The 21,629-nt window shown below is 39.1% G+C and overlaps 1 protein-coding gene across 1 annotated transcript in view; it reads left to right on the top strand.

The window, feature by feature from the left end:
• PPFIA2 (PPFI scaffold protein A2) overlaps positions 1 to 21,629 on the top strand; it is a 418,639-nt gene that overhangs the window by 369,750 nt on the left and 27,260 nt on the right. Inside the window, exons 22-23 of the mRNA XM_087814518.1 lie at positions 17,414 to 17,495; positions 21,170 to 21,370. Coding sequence (XP_087670644.1) covers positions 17,414 to 17,495; positions 21,170 to 21,370 — 283 coding nt within the window. The remainder of the gene's footprint in view (positions 1 to 17,413; positions 17,496 to 21,169; positions 21,371 to 21,629) is intronic.

Below are 21,629 nucleotides of genomic sequence, written 5' to 3' on the forward strand. Positions count from 1 at the left end.
CTACAAGCACCTTTTCTGATTTAACACAAACTAAATATCTCCCCTATTTCTGAGGCTCACATTACGAATAACTGGACCTAAGAATGTCACCTCTTCCCTTTTATACCTATCATCTGATCTTCAAAAACTTATTTCCCTTTCTTAGCTCTTCAGTCAATGTTTTAGGTTAAAACCTGAAGCTACTCATTCAGGCTGTTCAACCACAACTAGAAAAATAACTGCATGGCACATAGAAGCTACTGCAAGGCCAAAATCTTACATGGTCTGGCCCACCCAAAACCTTCAATTCTGAATGTTCTTTGATCCCCTAGATCCCTGAATTTCACTTCGAATATAGATATGGGTATTTTAGGACTCAGTAAATAGAAGCTCTGCTCTGTGGCGAAGTTTAGAATCTATTTGATGGTAGACAAAGGAGTCAGACAATTAGAGATCAAAATGTCAGCTTATTACTGAAAGAGCTATTAGAACATGACTTAAGTATGTGAAAAAGGGGGGTTCCTAAAACTGAACCTCCACGTTACATAAACTTACCTGACACAGAAGGAGCTGGATAGTCACAGACTTCCAAAGTGCACAAGTGTAAGTCCTACCTCTCCTTAAAAATAGCATCTACAATATTATGATCCCATAAACATGGTTTTCTGGAATCAAAGACCATAAACTCACAAGAAAAGAGATGAAATTTAATGTCATTAGCACCTTTGACTAAAGAAGAATTTTTTGAAATATCGATGTCAAATGTGTTTGTATTAATGTCTCACCGGATTTCTTACCTTATTTTTCCCCCTGGAATATATTTAGCTGCCAATTACCCATATCACCTCTCTAGAAACGTGAGGTCAGATCTGAAAATATATTTTACAACTAAAATTAATTGATAATTGCCAAAAGTGTAAAACTCTTGGTTTAAAGTAATTTTCCCTCAAAACTTTGAAAGTACCCCTCTTCCTACTTCCAGTTTTGTCCACTGTCACTCGATTGTCATTCTTTCATATGTAACATGTAGGGTTTCATTATACACCCTCTTTCTCTCTCTGAAAGTTTAAGATTTTTCTCTTTATCTTTGCTGTTCAGAAATGTTATAAGTGTGTTTCTGGTCAAATGTGGTTTTTTTTTATGTTTCATTTATATAGGGTATACTTTTAATCTGAAGATTTGTTAGACTGGGCTGTCTTACATATATTGGCCTAAAGGAATTTTATTTCTAGACTCAACTTTGTTTCCAAGAAGCTAATTTTTACAGATACTATGGCATTAAAGATGAAGTTGTCTGTTTCAGTAGCATTACACCTGTCTAACCCTCACGACAGTCTGACAGGCAGTGAACACATTAAAATTCATGAATACCCAGTGAGTGCTTACTTATCTCCAGAAATATAAATTCTGAAAATTTTATATGAATTTTTCCCACTAATATTTTCCTCCTGCATTTTTAACACTATATAATTTTTTACAAAAACATATATTCATGCTGAAACCTATATCTTGAGATGAATCAAAATAAATACATCATATGAATATTAATATATGAGTAATTCATCATCTTCAATCGTTAGTTATAATATAGATAATATATTTTTGTATGTTTTATTTGCTGTGTTCTCCTGAATGGATATCGCTGCTAAATAAAAACAGATTTTTATATTTGAAATCAATTTTTCAACATAATTAAAAGAAAATTAACATTCCAACCCAGCTATCAGCAGTATCCTCTAGAGAGGAGTTGTATCCTTGGAGCATGGCAGTCACAGTTAATCACTACCAATGAATCTTTATGTTAAAACTTCAAAGACATAAAAGGGAAGCTCTGTAGATTTAGTTAATTTATTTCCATTGCAATCCTAAGGGTCTCCTTCGGTGCATAATCTTTAATGTGTTTTGAGACTCTGCACTTTTAATCTCTGGCATTTGGAAGGTTCAGAGATTGCCTATCACTAAGCAAAATAAATGTCATGGGAAATATTCATCATTAAAGGTATCACAGAAATTCCACAACAGTCTTTCATTTAATAAATATTTATTAAGGGCTTATGTGCCAAGTCAAATTTAAAAACAGTTTGTATTTCAGAGGTTAATTTGTAAGACATGTTTTAGAAGCTTTGAATACATTTTCCCATCTAAGTAATGCTGTACATATGGAAGGTAAATGTCTTCACTTCCCCCACAAATATCTATTTTGTGAACATGCTAGAGGAGTAAATCTTGCTAGATTAAGCAAAAAGGGGCATTCACTGGGAGGATATTAGAGATCTCAGAGATTACAGAAACACCAGAGCCAGGACAACTTCAAAATTTCAACAATAACAAATTATGAATTATTCCTCTAGAGTTGTCAACAACTCATGTTTTTTATTTCATATTTGTAAATTCCTAGGCGAAAGCATGTGATTGGCCTAATGTAAAAAAAGATATCTGTTCTTGGATCAATTAGTTATAGTCAACGGTTCGTTTAGTTATGGACATGAGTATAGGGGAACATTCCTAGGGAACTGACTCAAAAGTATCTAATAGTGTAGAATGTTTCAGAACCTGAACACAAGCTTCTCAACATTTCTCTCATGGAAAAATGTGTCCCAGTTTCCTACTTGGACCTCTAGAAGTGTGTCTTCTCTACCTGCACTGACCTAGAGCTATCGTGGCCTTGCCATCTGATCATGGATAGTCCTGTCTAGCTTCAAACAAGTACAATTGTAAGAATTCCCTGAACGTAAAAAGTAATAATACCCAAAGGCTAAAGGCCAGGATGCATTGAAATTTATTAAGAATAATAAAGCTAAGGAAAGCCAAAGTGCTCGCTCTCTCTATTGTATCTATTTGGAGGAAAGAAAGAATATGGAAGGAATAGGGTTGCTGTTTTGAACCCACAGTACATTATTAATAGATTAAAGAATAAACAGAACAGAAGCCCCATAGAATCTTCATATTTTCTGTCAAGGTAAAATGTAAAATATAAAATAACAATTAATAAAGGAAATTAAAGCTCAAGATAGTTACATGTACTAGAAGAAAGACCTCCTTTTATAATTAAGTGTATATTGTCTGTCTTGGTTGATATTAGAGAGACAGACATTAAGACAAATTATTGCATTTAGGCACTTCAGGGGACATTTTCCCTTCTTTAAGTCACTGGTCTTCGAACAGAATGAGAAAAGTGCCACAAGCCTAAAGCCACCTAATGTCCTTATTTAAAAGATGTTCTCCAAGTTAAAGACTGGTCACCTCACTGTTAGTTTTCAAACGAAATGTAAAACATTTATTAGATGATCACCAAAAATAAATGGAGTCCCTTAACAGTAAGATGCACCCTTAAAATTTTCAAACATTTTCTAGACATGCAGATGGGAGGAAATGCTGTAGAAATACCATATATTGAGTTCAGTAACATAGTTCATCTACTTTTTAAAAGATACTTCTAAACATAAGATTGGAATGAAACTAACAAAATGCATTTATAGCTGATGGGACCATTGTCATCAGGGGGCTGAAGAAATGAATGGATGATGATTGGGTGAAATAGAAGGCAGCCTACTCAGCACTTTTATAAAAGGTTTAAAATAAGAATAACAGTTTTGTGTAAGCATGAAGCTAGAAGACACAGTTAAATTTTTAGATAAATACTTTTGTTTAAGGAAGACCTTTATAAGGATATCCAAATCTAACAAGATGAGATTTAATAAAGGTATTTATATAATTCCAATTATAATTCATATGATCCAACTTCATTACTATGCATGTTATTTGTGTGTAGGAGGATGCATATAATTTAACTTCAGCTCCTAAGGAAAATGTTTCTGCAAAGAAGACGAATTAGAAATGTCTAATGAAGAAGTTAATTTCAGTATCCATAAAAGCAATTAATAAGGCCAAGAATCTATGCCCTGACCAGATCATAGCCAGCGAGTGTGTTAGTTTCTGGGAAATGAGCTTGAAGCAGATGTGTTTGAGGCAGCATATATTCACAGGAACATGACCAGCCTAGCAAAAATGACACCAAACCATTTCTCCACGGAGTGGTAGGAATAATTCGGAATGTGTGGAGTGGAGACAACAGGGATCCAGATGCTGCCAAGCAGAAGAGCAATCAGATGTGATCCTGGCCCAAGATCGTGATAAGATCTTGGGCCCAAAGCAGAGGTTGCTGCAAATAGATTTGAGCCAGGCCTACGTGAGAGCTGTTAGTGGTCACAGATGTGAGCGGAAAGAATTGACGAGCGGGAGTGTTTCTCACCCTTCCGTCCAACGTGGGCCTCCCAGCCATGCACGCGCAGGACTGTGCTGGGGGAGACTCCAGTGTCAGCTGTGAGGCTGGGCTGCGTGCCCTTTGCATTGTCCCTGCCCTGGGATTCTATGCCTGTCTCTAGAATTCAGAGGCCTGGACCCGGGAGCACCTCGGCTTTTTTAAACACTTGCAGTGCTGAAATATTGCAGGTACTCAAATTCTATTTTCTGAATAATGAAATGTGCGATTAGAAGCTGGGTGGCAAAGAACTCTAGGGTAAAGAAGAAAACCAAGAAAATGGAACAGGAGAAAGTGGAACAGGATCTAAGGCAGTGACCTCTACCCAGGAGAACAAACCAGAAACCTGGGGTTCATCATCGTCCTGACTCTCCCGCCCCTTCCCCTGCGCGCCTTCCCGCGCTACTGTGGCTCTCACCCCGTGGCTGTCACTCACCCCCATACACTATCCCTCACCCCCGTACACTATCCCTCTCACCCTGTACACCATCACTCACCCTGTACACTATCCCTCTCACCACCGTACACTATCCCTCTCACCCCCGTACACTATCCCTCTCACCCTGTACACTATCCCTCTCACCGCCGTACACTATCCCTCTCACCCCTGTACACTATCCCTCTCACCCCTGTACACTATCCCTCTCACCCCTGTACACTATCCCTCTCACCGCCGTACACTATCCCTCTCACCCCTGTACACTATCCCTCTCACCCCTGTACACCATCACTCACCCTGTACACTATCCCTCTCACCCCTGTACACCATCACTCACCCTGTACACTATCCCTCTCACCCCTGTACACCATCACTCACCCTGTACACTATCCCTCTCACCCCTGTACACTATCCCTCTCACCCTGTACACTATCCCTCTCACCCCTGTACACCATCACTCACCCTGTACACTATCCCTCTCACCCCTGTACACCATCACTCACCCTGTACACTATCCCTCTCACCCCTGTACACCATCACTCACCCTGTACACTATCCCTCTCACCCCTGTACACTATCCCTCTCACCCCTGTACACCATCACTCACCCTGTACACTATCCCTCTCACCCCTGTACACTATCCCTCTCACCCCTGTACACTATCCCTCTCACCCCTGTACACCATCCCTCTCACCCCTCTACACCATCCCTCTCACCCCTGTACGCTATCCCTCTCACCCCTGTACACTATCCCTCTCACCCCTGTACACCATCACTCACCCTGTACACTATCCCTCTCACCCCTCTACACCATCCCTCTCACCCCTGTACACCATCCCTCTCACCCTGTACACTATCCCTCTCACCCCTGTACACTATCCCTCACCCCTGTACACCATCCCTCACCCTGTACACCATCCCTCTCACCCCGTACACTATCCCTCTCACCCCTCTACACTATCCCTCTCACCCCTGTACACCATCCCTCACCCTGTACACTATCCCTCTCACCCCCTACACCATCCCTCTCACCCCTGTACACCATCCCTCTCACCCCTGTACACTATCCCTCTCACCCCTGTACACTATCCCTCTCACCCCTGTACACCATCCCTCTCACCCCTGTACACTATCCCTCTCACCCCTGTACACCATCCCTCTCACCCCTGTACACTATCCCTCTCACCCCTGTACACTATCCCTCTCACCCCCGTACACCATCCCTCTCACCCCTGTACACTATCCCTCTCACCCCTGTACACCATCCCTCTCACCCCTGTACACTATCCCTCTCACCCCTGTACACCATCCCTCTCACCCCTGTACACTATCCCTCTCACCCCTGTACACTATCCCTCTCACCCCTGTACACCATCCCTCTCACCCCGTACACTATCCCTCTCACCCCTGTACACTATCCCTCTCACCCCTGTACACCATCCCTCTCACCCCGTACACTATCCCTCTCACCCCCGTACACCATCCCTCTCACCCCTGTACACTATCCCTCTCACCCCTGTACACCATCCCTCACCCTGTACACTATCCCTCTCACCCCCTACACCATCCCTCTCACCCCTGTACACCATCCCTCTCACCCCGTACACCATCCCTCACCCTGTACACCATCCCTCTCACCCCGTACACTATCCCTCTCACCCCTCTACACTATCCCTCTCACCCCTGCATACCTGTCCCCTTCATTTTTACCATCACTTCACACACTAGCTCTTTAAAAATCTCTCAAGCATGTTGATTTTCTCCTTCCTTTCCTCAGACCATTTGAAACAATCTTCTTACTCCCAGGCCTGCCTTCCTGGGATCCATTCTTCACACTTCTGCCAAAGAGATTTATGTAAACCATATTTTGAAAGTTGCCTAAAACCCCTCAGCCATTCCCAGCCGCCCAGGATCCAGGCCAGATGCCTTCACGTGGCCGCCAGTCCCTGCTTTCCCCGGTCCCGGTCAGCTCACCGGCTCTGCTTCTCTATTTCCCAGCGTGTGCCCTGTGCTCTTAATATACTTAACACCTATCTCTTGTTCCTGATTACTCCTGTATTCTAGTGTGCATGTTTTCTGTTCCGTTTTCCTCCTCATGCTTTGTATAGTAATGATAATAATCTATTTTATATGTAATAAATATTTAATAATCACATGGAGCAGTTATAATATGCTAGCCACTATTCTACACATTTTAGGTTGTATTATATCTTTTAATGTTCACAAAGCATTTGAGGTAGAAACTGCTACTTCCTTCCACACATGAGGAATGTAGCTTTCCAAGAACAGTGGCACACAAAAGTGCAGATCTCCTGAGCCCAGATTACCTCTGAATTATTTAGGATTTCAGGGTAAGGCCACAATTTAGTCTGTAGTCCAGTCTTTCAGCTGGACCTTGAATTCCTTATATAATTTAAAATGGTCTATATAGAGAGTCAAAAAAGAATCCCTCAGTCTCTTTATACTCTGAAAGATGTAGCATGTTTCCCCTAAAGAATAGTTTCTTACCCAACCCCATCCCTTCCTTCAAATTGAATAACAAATATATTCAAACCAAATATTGTTTTTACAACAGGGAGGGGCAGGTAGTTTCAAAGCACAAGATGTAGTCGTGTTATAAAATTGACTTTTCCTAATATAATTAGCCCTACATAATATTCCAAAGTCTGATATAACAATAGTAATGATCACTAATAGATAAACAATATAAAAAATTTAAATGTGTCCTTGAATCAATCTAACATTATTTATTCCAGTAAAACTTACAAAGTTAGTGTCTAATAACAAGGATTATTTGGTTCCTTTTCTAAAAAGAAAAAAATGGCACTTATTAAGGTACATTTAAACATAATGCTGACATCTTAATCTAGAAAGAATTCTCCATATTGGTTTCCACAAATATAGGATGTTGCATTAGCTCTGTTGTATTTTTCATAAGATCATTGAAGATGTGGTTTCTTTCCATATTTTTTTAAAATTAGCCATTCATGAAGCAACTTTCTTTTCCTTGTCTCCGCATTCTAAGAAGGGCAGTGACCATTCATGTCCTATTGCCAAGATTTTATTTAAAAAAAAAATAGTCTGTACCAAAAGACATTTCTTTTAAAATATATATATATGTATGTGTGTACATATGTATATTTCATGCATATGTATATACAAGCATACAATTAAATGTGCTTCTTTTAGATTCTGCATTTTCAAAATTTTAATTTTGGCCTTCATTGGGTTAAGTTTGCAAGGCAAATGAAACAAAATTCTTAGAAGAATAAAGATTCTTAACTTCTTTTAAAAATATCTCCAAAAGCTATTTGAAGTCAGTATTAACTTTAAAGAAAAGTTATTTCTGAAGTAGTGTCATGATGGACCATACTTAAAACTTCCGAACCATTTGCTTTCATTTGCAAGGATTAGTAGAAATGTGCTTGGCCGTCTTTTTCCATCTGTCTCCATCACCTGACTTTCTTTATAAAGCAATTCCTGCCATTGCCTGGGGCGCTGTATGGCCACGGAACCCACCGCATCACAGCCTCACCTTTAAGTTTCACGGCTTCATCACTTTCAATATTATTCTCTGCTCCAGCTCAGGTACCTCCATGGCCATATTCTGAATCTTGTCATCACCTCGAGCCATTCTGTTCCAAAACTACTGATTTAAGCATATCACTCCCTTCTAACTGGAGTCTTCTCCATCCAACATGCTTTATCAACTTCTTCCACTATCATATTTGTAAAATTTCTGTCCTTTCCCACTGCATTAGCCCTTTACTGCCCTCTCCTCTCTGCCTATTTAGCTTAGATTCCAGGTCCATAATTTCAACACAACCAACAATTCCTAAGTTTTTTCGCTCCTCTTCCGTTTGCTCATATCCATATGTCATAACCACGGCCACAGATGAATTTGCGTTCTCCACGTCTATATTTGGGCACCGCTGTGCTGCTGGAGCAAATGACAGCAGGGCATTTGCAGCAGTTTCATTTGGGATTTCCCCCCTGCCCAGCAGCCTCGATATTCTCCTCTCGCCCATCTTCCTTCCTCTTTCTGCAGCTTTTGTTAGAGAATTCCAGCCTCCTTAAATCTGCATCTTCTGCAGATGCGCTCACGTTCTACCTCAGAGGGCAACTGAGGACTCTGACTTCTTTACTGTCTAATACACACTCACACTTGCCCCCATCCTGTCTTTTTATTATTACAGAAAACTAAGCTTTTGTCTTCTTACTTAAGACGACCCCTTCCCCTTTTCTCAGTTACGTCATGCTGATTCCCACCTGCTCTTTGATCTTCACAGTCTGCTCGCCTCTGTGTGTGGCCATCACCATATAGACACTCTCAGGCTTAGCCTATTGAAAAAAATCCTTTCTTCATTCCACTTTTCTTCTCCGTTTACTACCCATTCACTCCTCAACCTGGTGCTAAGAATTGACTGAAGAATATTTCCGAGTTATCCACTTGAACATTCAAAGGCAAGAGGCAGTTATGTTCCACATATAAAGCTTAGGCAGTGAGTCATTTAGTGAAGTTTTGCATCCACAGCTGACTGGCCTATAAATAGGTGAAGGCCCATTACTTAGTAGGAGACCCAGAAGATTAAAGTGAGACAACTGGAAAGTTCAAGGCACCTGTTTTGAAATGTGTTAGCTGGTAATGTCTTCCTGTTGTGCTGACATCCCAAGGAAAACATAATGCCAATCATTGGATTTGACCTTATTCATCAGATGGTAACTTAACCTGTTCTTTTCTATGTCAATTAAAATGTATTTGGCTATTACTTACGGGGTCTTTGACTAGAGAACACTTATCCCGGACAGAGTCTCTCTTGCTATGATAGTAACTGTGACAATCTGGAGTGGAGAGAAAAAGAATAATGAGTTTATATGTAACTGGAAATAGCTGCTTGTAGGAAATATTATATTAATTTTTATAATAAAATTTAAATACCTGTCCAAATAAAAAATAAATATTTGCATATATACATCTTTGATATGAATTTATAATGTATTACCACAAAAATCTCTGAGTTATTTATGATGATAGCTTGACTTTTTTTTTGCAGAACATATATTTTAGAAAGTCATGAGCTGAAGTACTTAATATTCTCAAGTGAGATACTTGATCAATGTGGCTGTTAAATTAATTGACTATGAAGGAGAAGAAAGTTCATAAAAACTATGAGAAAACAGATAACTTTGTTCTCATAAAAACTATGAGAAAACAGAAAACATTGATAACGAATATATTAGAACTTAAAGTGATACTCCTTGAGCAATAGTTTTTTATTTGAGTTCCCTGTTTGTTTTCATCATTTCTCATGTTTTATATTTAAGGTATTTTATTGGTGCAAGTCACCTATTTTCAAAAGTGATAAATGAAGATGTCAGGAACATTAATGTTCTACTTTGTGCAGATTTAATCCACTTGTTTTATTGGAGAGCAATTCTTAGATAACTGCTAAGCTATGGCAGATTATTTTGTCCATGGTAATAACTGGTTCAATTTTTGTGTAAGGCTTAGAAATTGCCTTGTTTTCAAAGCTCATGAAAAGGTTCACAGGTATGTTGACAGGAAAACCACCTTAATCCCTTAGAAGCTACCTCTTTTTGGTCTTAATTTTCTTTCTGTTGCATGTATGATGTAAAAAGTATGCCTTAAATTTCTTAGGATATTGTGATGCTAACTTGTATGGACAATTATGTTTTTGTTTATTTGAAAATATAAAGAGCTTGCCACAGCTGTCCCAGTGCTAAGGTCAAAGAATATACTTTTCTTTGTGATGTCCATTTAATAAAATACAAGGTTTCTCTGAATGAATGCGTTTAAAGGAGGCATGTGCAGGGTGTTCCATTGCCATGTCAAGCTTTTCTTTATAATGATTATGCAAGAAATAAGAAAACTCTCTGATTTGCTTTATTTCTGAGACAGGAATTTCCGCTTCATATTTTGTTACATTGAATATATTTTATGAGTTGTAGTAAAAGTTTTATTTTTCTAAGATTTAGTTTATTATGCGTGTCTAGAAAATTTAAAATAATATTCCCATGGCTTTTTGTTGAATTATTTAAATTCCATATTTTCCCAATGCCTCTACTATATCCAGGGAGAAAGCAGGCTCCTTCAAACATTACATTTAAATCAATGTTGTTTTTGTGATCATTTCTGACAGTATTGGTGAACCAATCTCATTCATTGTTTTTCCTCATAGAAACATTTATAAAGCTCTGTTCAAATAAATGTTTCTATTGGAAGAGATTCAATTGGCACAAACTCAATCTTATTTTGCCAGTTCAAGTAAAGGAAGAAGTAGTGTGGCAAGGCGAGAAGAGTAATAGAATTCTTTTATACTTTCTCATGTTCTGAATACTGGCACATACCTACTTACAAAAAAAAAAAAAAATACTACTTAGTATTATAGCACTTGTTAGAATAATAAAATTATGGACTTGGAATACACAAATTTCTTCTTGCCCTAAATTAAGTTGAGGAAATTCAAGATAAGAACCTGTTAGTCATTCCGACCACATCATGCATGAGACTAGAATACAGGTCTTCTCAGCTCAAACCAGTTCTTTCTTCAAGTTGCTCCCTCTCAAGAAGTCTGCTGTACTTTTCCTTGAGCTCTAACAGTAGGCTTATAGGGCTGCGTGAGAATCCCAGTGCCATTTAGTAAGTTATTTACTTCTATTTGCAAGATAACCCAGGAGAGCCCTGAGGCAAAGAATGCCCTTTAACCGGTCCTGATGTCCTCCCGGGGTATACTGGAGGCTGGGGACAATGTGGTCAAGCATGTTTCAGAGTGGCTCATTTTCAAGAGACAGACACTGGTCAACTATTAGAACTCCCTCAGCCTGACCATGCTTTTTGGAGCCAGTGAGTATGTGTGTCATGGTGAAATAAAAATGAGACACCATATCTTTCCATCCCTGAGCTTTCGCCCACCTGAAATGATGCTCTTGTTTTATGCCACGGCTTCCTCTGGATTGAAATGTGTGCATTAACATTTGTGTGCTTTTCTTTCCCATCCACCCTTCTCCATCTCATGAAAAGCACATCGGGGTAAGTTGAATCACCGTGGCTGCTGAACGTGTTTCTTTTCAGCACCATCTTCTTTTTCTTTTATCTTTACTATTTCTCTTTCGGTTGTAACACAAGCTGCACTGCCTCTGACCTAAAACGAAAACCGTGAAGTGTATTTATTTCCACATCATCAAAGGAATCATTGGTTCAGAGAAATGGTCATATCTGATTAATTCCGTTGGCCTTCCAGGCGATTCTATGCTCTGTTAGACTCATGTCAACAGATATTCAGACAGCACCTCCCCTGGTGCTCAAGCCGCTCTCTGGGGGTTATTGCGGCAGCCGGGAGGCCTGAGCCATGGTCGCCGGCCGTTTGGGTGATTCTGACTGTGCTCCCTGGTGCTTTGGGGTCCTGCACCCACATTGTAGGCAAGAGTCCATTTCTGTCCATTTCCAGAACTTCACATACGTGAAGAGAGTAAAACGCTGGATCTTCTCCAGTAGAACTTTCACATGCAGATTCCAAAGTCAGTCTTGGTTCTGGCTGAACCCTTTCGTTTTGTGTTCTTTCCATTGTTTCCTATACAGGGGTGAATTTTTAAAGCTTTAAAAATTTATACTATTTGGATTACAGTTTCAAATTTTGCCCCTTTAAAACTAAAATTAGAATATGTTATATATTCCGAAAACAAACTGGGCTTCAAAGTAGAACAAATTATGCATTATTTTTATAAAATATTTATATTGGTGTAAACTTTTGCATTGGTAACATGGTGAACTATTTAAAACGCTGTAGATGGGGAGACATATTGCTCTTAAATTTAAAGCCAAAAGTTGGCTGGGATGGGGTGTGTGCGTGTAAATAAAGTGGCTCCAATGAGATGCAGTTACCCAGGGAGCTATGAAGAATGTTCGTAATTGGCTATATGGATATTTTTATACCAATATAAGGTCATGTGCTTTATAATATTACTTAGTTCACTAGCATGATTTATATTTGTTCTATTTTCTCCTCTAATTTCAGCTTATAGATGCTTCTACTATTTATTTAACATTGCAATATTTACTCCAGTTAGGATAATTCAGGATACTAGTGGAAGCTCTAATGAGTGTTCTTTAACATGCAAGGCAAGCTATGGGTAGAGTACTGTTCAACTCTGCTGGCCAAAGGCAGATTGTATGAACTTACATTTTTAAAATAATAAATATTATGACATTGGGTTCTAAAGCATTATTTTCATGTCATCACATAATACTGGTCTTCCATTTTTTAATGATTTTTAAGTTTCATGAGGAAAATAATCTCAAGAAATAAACCTTTATTTCTGCATCCATTTTTTAAAATTTATTTTTATTGTTGAAAGTATTACAGATATCCCTTTTTTCCCCCTCGTTGATCCCTTCCACCTTGCATCTGCCCCCACACCCCCACCAGGCCTTCTCCACACTATGGTCTGTGTCCAAGGGTTATGCATACAAGTTCTTTGATTAATCTCTTCTGCATCCCTTTTGAATAAAATTTGAAAAATAATAAATGCACGATGCATTGTCATTTATGGATTTTAAGGGACCATTATAACAGCCTTCATTCAAAATGTAGTTTCTTGTCTTGCACATGCTCCTGGAACATAAATATTTTGGACCTCAAAATCATTTCCTTAGTACGGTTGCTAAAAGGAAACTTAGGAGGTTAAACTGTCAGGAGTAGAACAGACAGTGAAAATGTGTGAATATTTGGGGTGGAAAGAACACTGAATTAGGAATCAGAAGACACAAGTTTAAGCCCCAACTTCCCCACTTGCTTGCTGCATACCCTTGAGTGACTGACATACATTCTCAGTACTTACCAATATTGCCCTCAACTTCCTAATCCTCACAACAGTCTAAGACAATATGAATAACCTCAGAAGTATGGGAACTATAAACTTCAAATCTGAGTTAAAGAGGGCTTAAATTAGATGACGTATTAAAGCAATCTAGTCTAAATGGTATACAAATAATCTGAAAAATTACCAGTGTCCCTCCAGTAAGTCCCCAGTTTACCATCAGAAGTGACTGGGGAGAACAGACCACAGTGTCTTGCAAAAGTGAAAATGTTTAATGGAAGGTAATAGAAGCTCCTCTAATTTTCAGTAACAGCATGAGTAATTGTACCGTTCCATCACATTTGTGTGTGTGTTTATACCTTTTAAATGGTTTTGATTAAATTCAAAATAAGGTGAGGAGATAAATTATGTAAATCCGAACTCAAATTCACAAATAAATTTCTTGTCAGAGACTATGCTCTCCATTTCAAAGCAGCTTGAAGAAAAGAGGTTTAAATATGAGTGAACTTTGGTTTTAATGCAATCAAATCATTTCAGTTCTGTAGAATCTAGCATGTGTTCTTAGACTCTAAATCAAACACTGATTAAATATGTAATGGACTTTTATATGCACTGCATGTAAAAATGTGCCATAATATAAAACACAAACACACACACTTGCACACAAAAATCACAGTATGCTGTGCTTTCCAAATCAAGTCAAACATGTTAATGTTGGATTTGAAGCTCTTAATTTTATGGAGCTAAATATGTATATTTAGCTAATCAATGTTCTGAAGCAACTGATTGAGATTTATAATATATTTCTGTTTGGAATAATTATGCTAATTAAGATATACATTTTCAGCTTGCAGATGTTAAAAGAAAATTTGAAGTGCATACTCTTACTAAAGTTGTTATGAGAGTCTATGATTTAAACACAACAAACAAAACAAACAAAAAACTTTTTGAAGGGCCACATTCTCCAACAATTTTTCAAAACACTGTACAGTTAAATATCTGTTCAGAAAGAGAATAGAATTATTTGAGCACATTGGATTGACTCTTAACCAGATTTTCATCACAAATCCCAAACTAGGCTAGACTCTTGGAATCATGTGGAATGGGTGCTCTTCTGACAAAGTGGCTCAAAAATTGGACTGCGAAAATGCATTATGGGTGCAATTCACTGAAACAAAAGTGCCTGAATGTAAGCACTGGCTGACATGTTCAACATTCACAATTATTTACTGAGCACCTCTTTTGTGATGGCCATGTTTTAGATGCTTCAAATTTACCTCTGAACAAAATATATGAAACTTTGGTCCTCTTTGAACTTATTTTCTATTGAGAGATGACAGAGAGGGATAAATGACACTCTATATTGGAAGATAAAAACAATAAAACAAGGAATGGGTATAAGGAGTGTCTCGTGGGGGTTTTAGGATGGAGGGTAAGAGACATTCAGAGAAAAGTGACATTTGAGTAAAGATTTAAAGTAAGTAAAGTAGTAAGCCATGTTGAGATGGAGGGGACAAAAATTTCAGACAGAGGAAATAGCAGGTGCAAAGGTCCTGAGGCAGAACAAGGTCTGGTCTGTTTTCAGGTAATAGCAAGGACATCAATGGTGCTGGGTGAGATGGCAGTTGAGTCAAAGAGATAAAGGCAGTAGGGTAGATTCTAAGAGCTTCTTTGGCTTTTATTCTCAGTGATACAAGGAGTAATTGAATATTTATAAGCAGAGAAGTTACACCATCTGACTTAAGTTTAGGATCACGCTAGCCAGTGTGGTGCATTTTTTTATTAGGGAACTAGACAGACCTTTCACAATTAAAATATTCTAACTTTTAAAAATGGCTTTTGGACAACTCATATAATTCACTTGTGAAAATGTTATGTGTTTTATACGTGTTGAGTGCATATTTACTTGCTTTTTTACTGAATGTAAAAAAAAAAAGGATTATAAATGTATGCTTGCTACTTCCACTTTAATGCCACTCACTTGTCACATCAGCGAAAGTGTTCCTTTGCATAACGGTTGTAACATTACAACTCTTAATAGTGCTCTTCGCCCCTGTGGAGTTCTGATCTAAAGGAGGGCCACTCTAAATGTTCTTGCATATATTCCATGCTCAAGCCTGCCTCTGCCTCTCCACCCTTACTGCTGACCCTGCCTGGAACGCCATCCCCCATCTCCTTTCTTCCTGCCCTTCAAAGCTGAGTTGCCACAAAGACTTCACCAACTGTTTCCATTGCTACGAGCCCCCTTTCTAGAATCCTCACACTCAGAGTGTGCATTATTGATTTTTAGCATCTATCTGTATATTTCATTACGCTTTCAAACAGTTTCATATGTTTACTTTTTTATCTAACCAGGAATCTCCTGGAAAACTGGGTCCATGTCCCTTTCCTGGGGTCTTAGGTCAAAACAGGTGTTCAATAAGTACCTGGTGGGTGGTTGGTTGGTTGACCCTTCCACCCATTTCTGTCAATCTAGGTGTTACAGTGAGACTAGGCCATTTGAATCTGGTTTTCAATGAAGGGATGGCATGAGGAAGCCGGAGGGTATGGGTGATGGCAAAGCAAGCCGGGTGAGAAAACCCTTCTAGTTTTTTGGATTCTGGACATCAGTGTTGCTTGTTCCCTTTTCCAGCTGAACAACTTACTTGCAGAACTTCCCCATGCTTACTTGCTGTCCCATCAAATGAAACAACAGTTCCTTTATGTGTCTCTTCAGCCACTATAACTTTAATTTTTGTCTTGTCTTCTTGCTTGTTTTTCACAATGCATTTTTGGTGATAACATCCTTTGCAAACACAACAAGCTCTCCTGTTGAAAGGCTTTTTTATTATGTATTTTAACATATGATAATCCACCATAATAAGTAATTAATTGATTGATAGTAGGAAATAATTAAATACTTTACTTTGAAGTTTATAGATATATTAATTATGAATTCCTAAGCACAAATACACACATTCAAAAAACAATTATTATATACATTTTTATTGTTTGTAAAATCAAAACGTACTAAGAAACAGAGAATACATTTTCTAGTATAATCCTGGCCAGGTATATATACCAAGAAAATGAACTTGCTATTTTAGTAATGAGCAGACTCAAATTGGCTTTGTAAATGGATGTCAATTCTAAAGGCTCAGTAATAGGGACAGTGATTAAAATGTGCATTTGTCGAGGCTCTCTACAACTTTTTATGGTCAGAAACAAACATTTGTTGTCATTGAGGTATTTCACTTTTATTAAAAACAGCAGTGATTATAAATGGAAAGAAATGTCCTATTGAATTTCACACCTTACATTGCTTTCTTGTGATGAAGTCAATTTACCTTGGAGTTCCCTTCAAATGAGAAGTAATTTTGGAGTCTCGACAAAGACCTAACTCCTAAGATAGCCACCTGGACCCAGAGAGAATTCTAAAACTGAGCACATCTTTTGAATGTTGCTAAAATGACCAAATTTATCTTCTGCCTCTATATACAGGCATTTCCTCTGCCATTGAAATAATAAGGGAAAGTGAGCAGGGCAGGTGGAAGAAGCCACATTTAGATCCCATAATGTATGCTTGAATATGCATAGGTGGGCCATTTTCTTGTTAAAGGGATAAGATATTTGCTAATAATATAGTTCAGCTTCTCAGTCCATTAACACTTAATGGTTGACTTTTAGTGAATAAATGTTAGGGGAAATTATTTTTAGATGTTGATGTTTAATGTCTAATAAAATCAATGAGCGATTCGCATATATTACTCAAAGGAAGTAGGAATTCTGTTATTCCGTATTATCTCATAAAAAATCTTATAAAGGATTATTAGATTTTTAAAAAATAATGCAATTAAAAATAATCACAGCCATGTTTTACCATATTCCCTGGCTAATAATCTTTGTTACATATTCAGGCATGAACTTCTTGAAGAAGCTCGAAGGAAGGGATTGCCTTTTGCCCAGTGGGATGGGCCCACGGTCGTTGCATGGCTAGAGGTAAGAGAATTTAACTAGAAGGCTCTTAATTCAATCACTGCTAAGTTGGTAAAGGCAGGTTTCTGAAGTTGTAGCTTTCCAATAGCCTCAAATAGCTCGTAAAAGCACTATGTGCTTTATCTAGAGACCTGTGGACATTGTGATTTTGTTCTATTGCTTTCTTGTGATTGTGGCGGAGGGACACAGCCAGTGGGATAAAAGGAAGTTTCTCTAAATTCCATCCTCTTTTTGTCTAAACTAGAGTAAGAGAAGAATCCGTTTTTGAGCCACCCTTCTGTTGTTGCAAGAAAACATCTGTCCCAGTCCATCAGTCCAGGGTCCTCTCTCCACAGGTTACAGAGAAGAACCGTTTTCGGGTTTTCCAAGATACCACTGCCACCTAACTGCATACAGATCTGTTCCTTTGCTTATAGTATATTCCTGAACCTAATTCTCTAATGCCTAGGGGCCAGCTAGGGTTAAACAGCTGGAATAAAGCAGAAAACATATTCCCTTGTTCCCTGCTGTGTCTAAACTGAATGTGATAATGTTATAATGAACTACATTCACCATTTCCTGCACAACGCAGGGGTCTGGAAAAATTCAGTAATGCCCGAACGAGGGGAGGGTATCAGGAGCTCACTGGGACAATAAAGGAAATACATATTTGACCACAAGGGACCTCCATGCACCTTATCGGTGGTGTTCACTGCCACTTCTATTTAGTTCTCTAGAGCGGGCTTCTAGAAGCTTCTGAGATATGGCAATGTCAGAGCAAAGAACACAGGCTTTCCCTGCCTGACAGAGGTAATTAGAACTCATTGTTTCAAATGGTTTGGGGTTATAAAGTCACCCACCTTCGTTATCATATCACATCCAGAGTAGAAGGGTTGATCAATGAGGAAAAATGAAAACCCATACGAGTTTTAAAAGCAGTCCTATAAAGATCGATATAAAAGTGTTTTGCCTTTTTTCTTGGACTGGGAGAAAGAAACGGTGTCTTGTTTTATTTTATTCTCTCATAGCCAGTCAGGGTATTTTTAGAATTTTAGTAATCAGAGCTACTTCTTCCAAACATTTATTAAAATTACTATATCTTAAAAATCAATTATAAGACAAAATGCTTAGGGAAGAATACCTCAAATTTGATAGCACTTCTTTGTTCAGTTCCACGCCAATAAAATGAGCTACACTTTGACAGAGTCAATTGCTATTTTGGCAACTGATGAACAATCCCTTTGATTAAAAAAAAAACCTAATTACAAAAAAATACAACCAGATTTGCTGACATTAAGGGGCTAGGAAATGACAGGCAGTAAGTTTGTGCTAATTAAACCTATCCCGAGCACACAAAAATTGTTCATAATGTGCTTCCTAAAGTGACTCAAATTGTGCAATGGAATAAACAAGATGAATGAGCTGGTGAGCCAGTGAATGAGAGCCCTTAACTCTCACCTCCCTCGGCACCTCCTGTGCACACAGCCTGCTGAGAATGAGGCTTCACGCGCCCTTTATCCACATCAAAAACTTTTAAAAGTCTAATCAGGGATGACATTGGTAACAATGTATTGGCAGGCATTTTGGGAAATCCAAGCATTTTCACAAGTTTTTGTAGAAATCCAAATATCCTACTTAGAAGAGAGTACGTGGAAATAATTAGGGTTCAGTGAAGGTATATGAAGGTGTTTAATTATTTTGAACAACCTGTGTTTATAAACTAAGAGGTGAAGAATTATCTTTGGTCATATCTGATCATACCTGTCAAGTTAAGGCCAATTCCTGTGTCTAACCTGATGGAAGAGTATATTAAAGAGTCCCTCACTCCTTTCTTTTATTTCAGTCATAGCCTGGTCCAAATTGACTCAAATATTTGGCTTTTTGTTTGTTCCCCCTATAGAGACAAGCAGCCTTCTGATATGGTAGGCTTTTTTTTTTTATAAATAAAGCGTATCTGTATTAGTTACCTATGACCATGTAACAAATGATAACCAGACTGAGCATTTATTTTCCTCATGGCTTCTGTGGGTCAGGAATCTGGACATGGCTTAGCTATGACCGTTCAGTCTCTCACAGGCTACAAATGAAGGCATCAGCCAGGGTGGCAGTGTTCTCCAGGCTCGCCTTGGGGGGAATACACTTTCGAGCTGACTTGTGTGTTCACAGACATGATTGGGTTTCTTGCCAGATGTTGTCCAGAAACATCTGTGCTTTGCCATGCGGGCGTCGTCACAGGGCTACGCACAGCAGGGCAGCTGGCTTTTCCTAGAATGAGAGCTCCGAGAGGGAAGAGGGGGAGGACTAGCAGGAATGAAGCCACAGCCTTTTTGTAAAGTGATCTGGAAAACGTCATCCCTTCCCTTTTATCATAGCCCGTTACTTAAAACAGTCATTGAGTCCAGCCCAAACTCAAAGGAACAAGATTATCCCCGGGCAGGAAAATCAGGAGGGGCTCGTTGGGATCCACCTTAGAACAATGCCTAGGACTACTAAGGCTGGACCCCTTGTGAAGGCACTTTACGAATGAGAAGAATTAGGCTGAGCTTTAGAGGTACAGACTCCCTGATGACAGGGGAAGAGTCAGATGGAGCCCAGGACTTCTGACTCCTGGCACTGCATTTGCTGATTTGCAGTTTTCCTTCTTCCTCTTCCTTCTCACTTTTCTCACTCTTACGTTCTTCTTTTGCTCAGTCTGTTCACATCAGCAAATAAACAGCCCTCTAAAATTAGTATTTTGGCTATTGAAAAACCAAGGATAAAGCTGCTCACTGGCATATGCCCTGCTTCCTACTCATAGCTAAGTAAGAAGTATGGCTTCTTACCCATACCTCATGGTGGGGGGAACATGGAGAGAATATTCCTTTTTGGAGTGGATGTAATTCACATGCCACAACATGCATGTGAACTGGCATTCGTCCAGGGCTTGGGATGAGTGTCGGTCACTGTGCTGTGCTCACTGCGCTACGGGTTCGATTGTCTCTCAGGAACATCGCAGCAAAGTCGAAAAATTGAAATCCTTACTTTCTAATTCGTTATTCATGTTGTTACTCTTTAGCTAAAGTTTTACAGATATTTATAAATTCAGTGTCTTTCATTAGCACATTTCATTCTCCAAAAATAAGTTCATATAGAACATCTAACTAAGTTCACACAAGTATCACATGGTGTAGGTCGGTACGTGATAAATGTGGCTGAGCCGCACAGCCGGCTTTGATCAAAAACATGGGGCTGGAGGCGGGAGGGCTGGCTCATTCTGTGACCGAGCTTGTCGCACTCAGAATTCCACAGGAGAATCATAAATTGAAGTCACTCATTCAACAAACACTGACTGAGCCTTTACCAAATGCACCTTGTAGCTGTTCCTCCTGTGTTGAACAGCTTGTGTTAAACAATTTGGTATTGCACAACTATTAATTTTATCCTAAACAATAAAATTTAGTTGTTGAATTACAGACCCTGGAAACTCAATTTCAAATCTTTATTTTCCCTTATGGCCTACCTGGTATTTTTTAATAAATTACTTAATGTCCCTGTGCATAGGTCTCTTCTGGGGAAAATAATAACATCTATCTTATGGGATAGTAGCAATAAAAGGGCTCATACATGTAAGGTACTTAGAATAGTGCCTAGCACATAAGAGACACTAAAATTATTATTATTATTATACGTGTGTGTATTTTTCCTCTGTATTCCTACAGCTCTGGTTGGGAATGCCTGCCTGGTACGTGGCAGCTTGCAGAGCCAACGTGAAGAGCGGTGCCATCATGTCTGCTCTGTCAGACACGGAGATCCAGAGAGAAATTGGGATCAGCAACCCTCTGCACCGCTTAAAGCTGCGATTAGCAATCCAGGAGATGGTTTCCCTGACGAGCCCTTCGGCTCCTCCGACGTCGCGAACTGTGAGTCCATTTGCCTCCCTCCCTCCCAGGGCCGGGCCAGTAGCAGCACCCCCGGGCCCCGGGCGGGGGCAGCGCATCCATGGCCCGTGAGCTCCTCTGGAGAGACTCAGCTGGCCCTTCGCTAACCTTGCTGCCACTGAAAACCAAGGGGTTTTCGACCGAGGAGCTGGGATTCCTCTCAGATTTGAAGGCTGCGACCAAGACAGACTTTTGAACTAGTCTCTAGGCTAAAGTTTAATTTTTTTTCTCTCCCAAGCAA

The sequence above is a fragment of the Miniopterus natalensis genome, chromosome 2 (genome assembly GCF_054644295.1).
Source record: "Miniopterus natalensis isolate mMinNat1 chromosome 2, mMinNat1.hap1, whole genome shotgun sequence".
NCBI lineage: Eukaryota > Metazoa > Chordata > Mammalia > Chiroptera > Miniopteridae > Miniopterus > Miniopterus natalensis.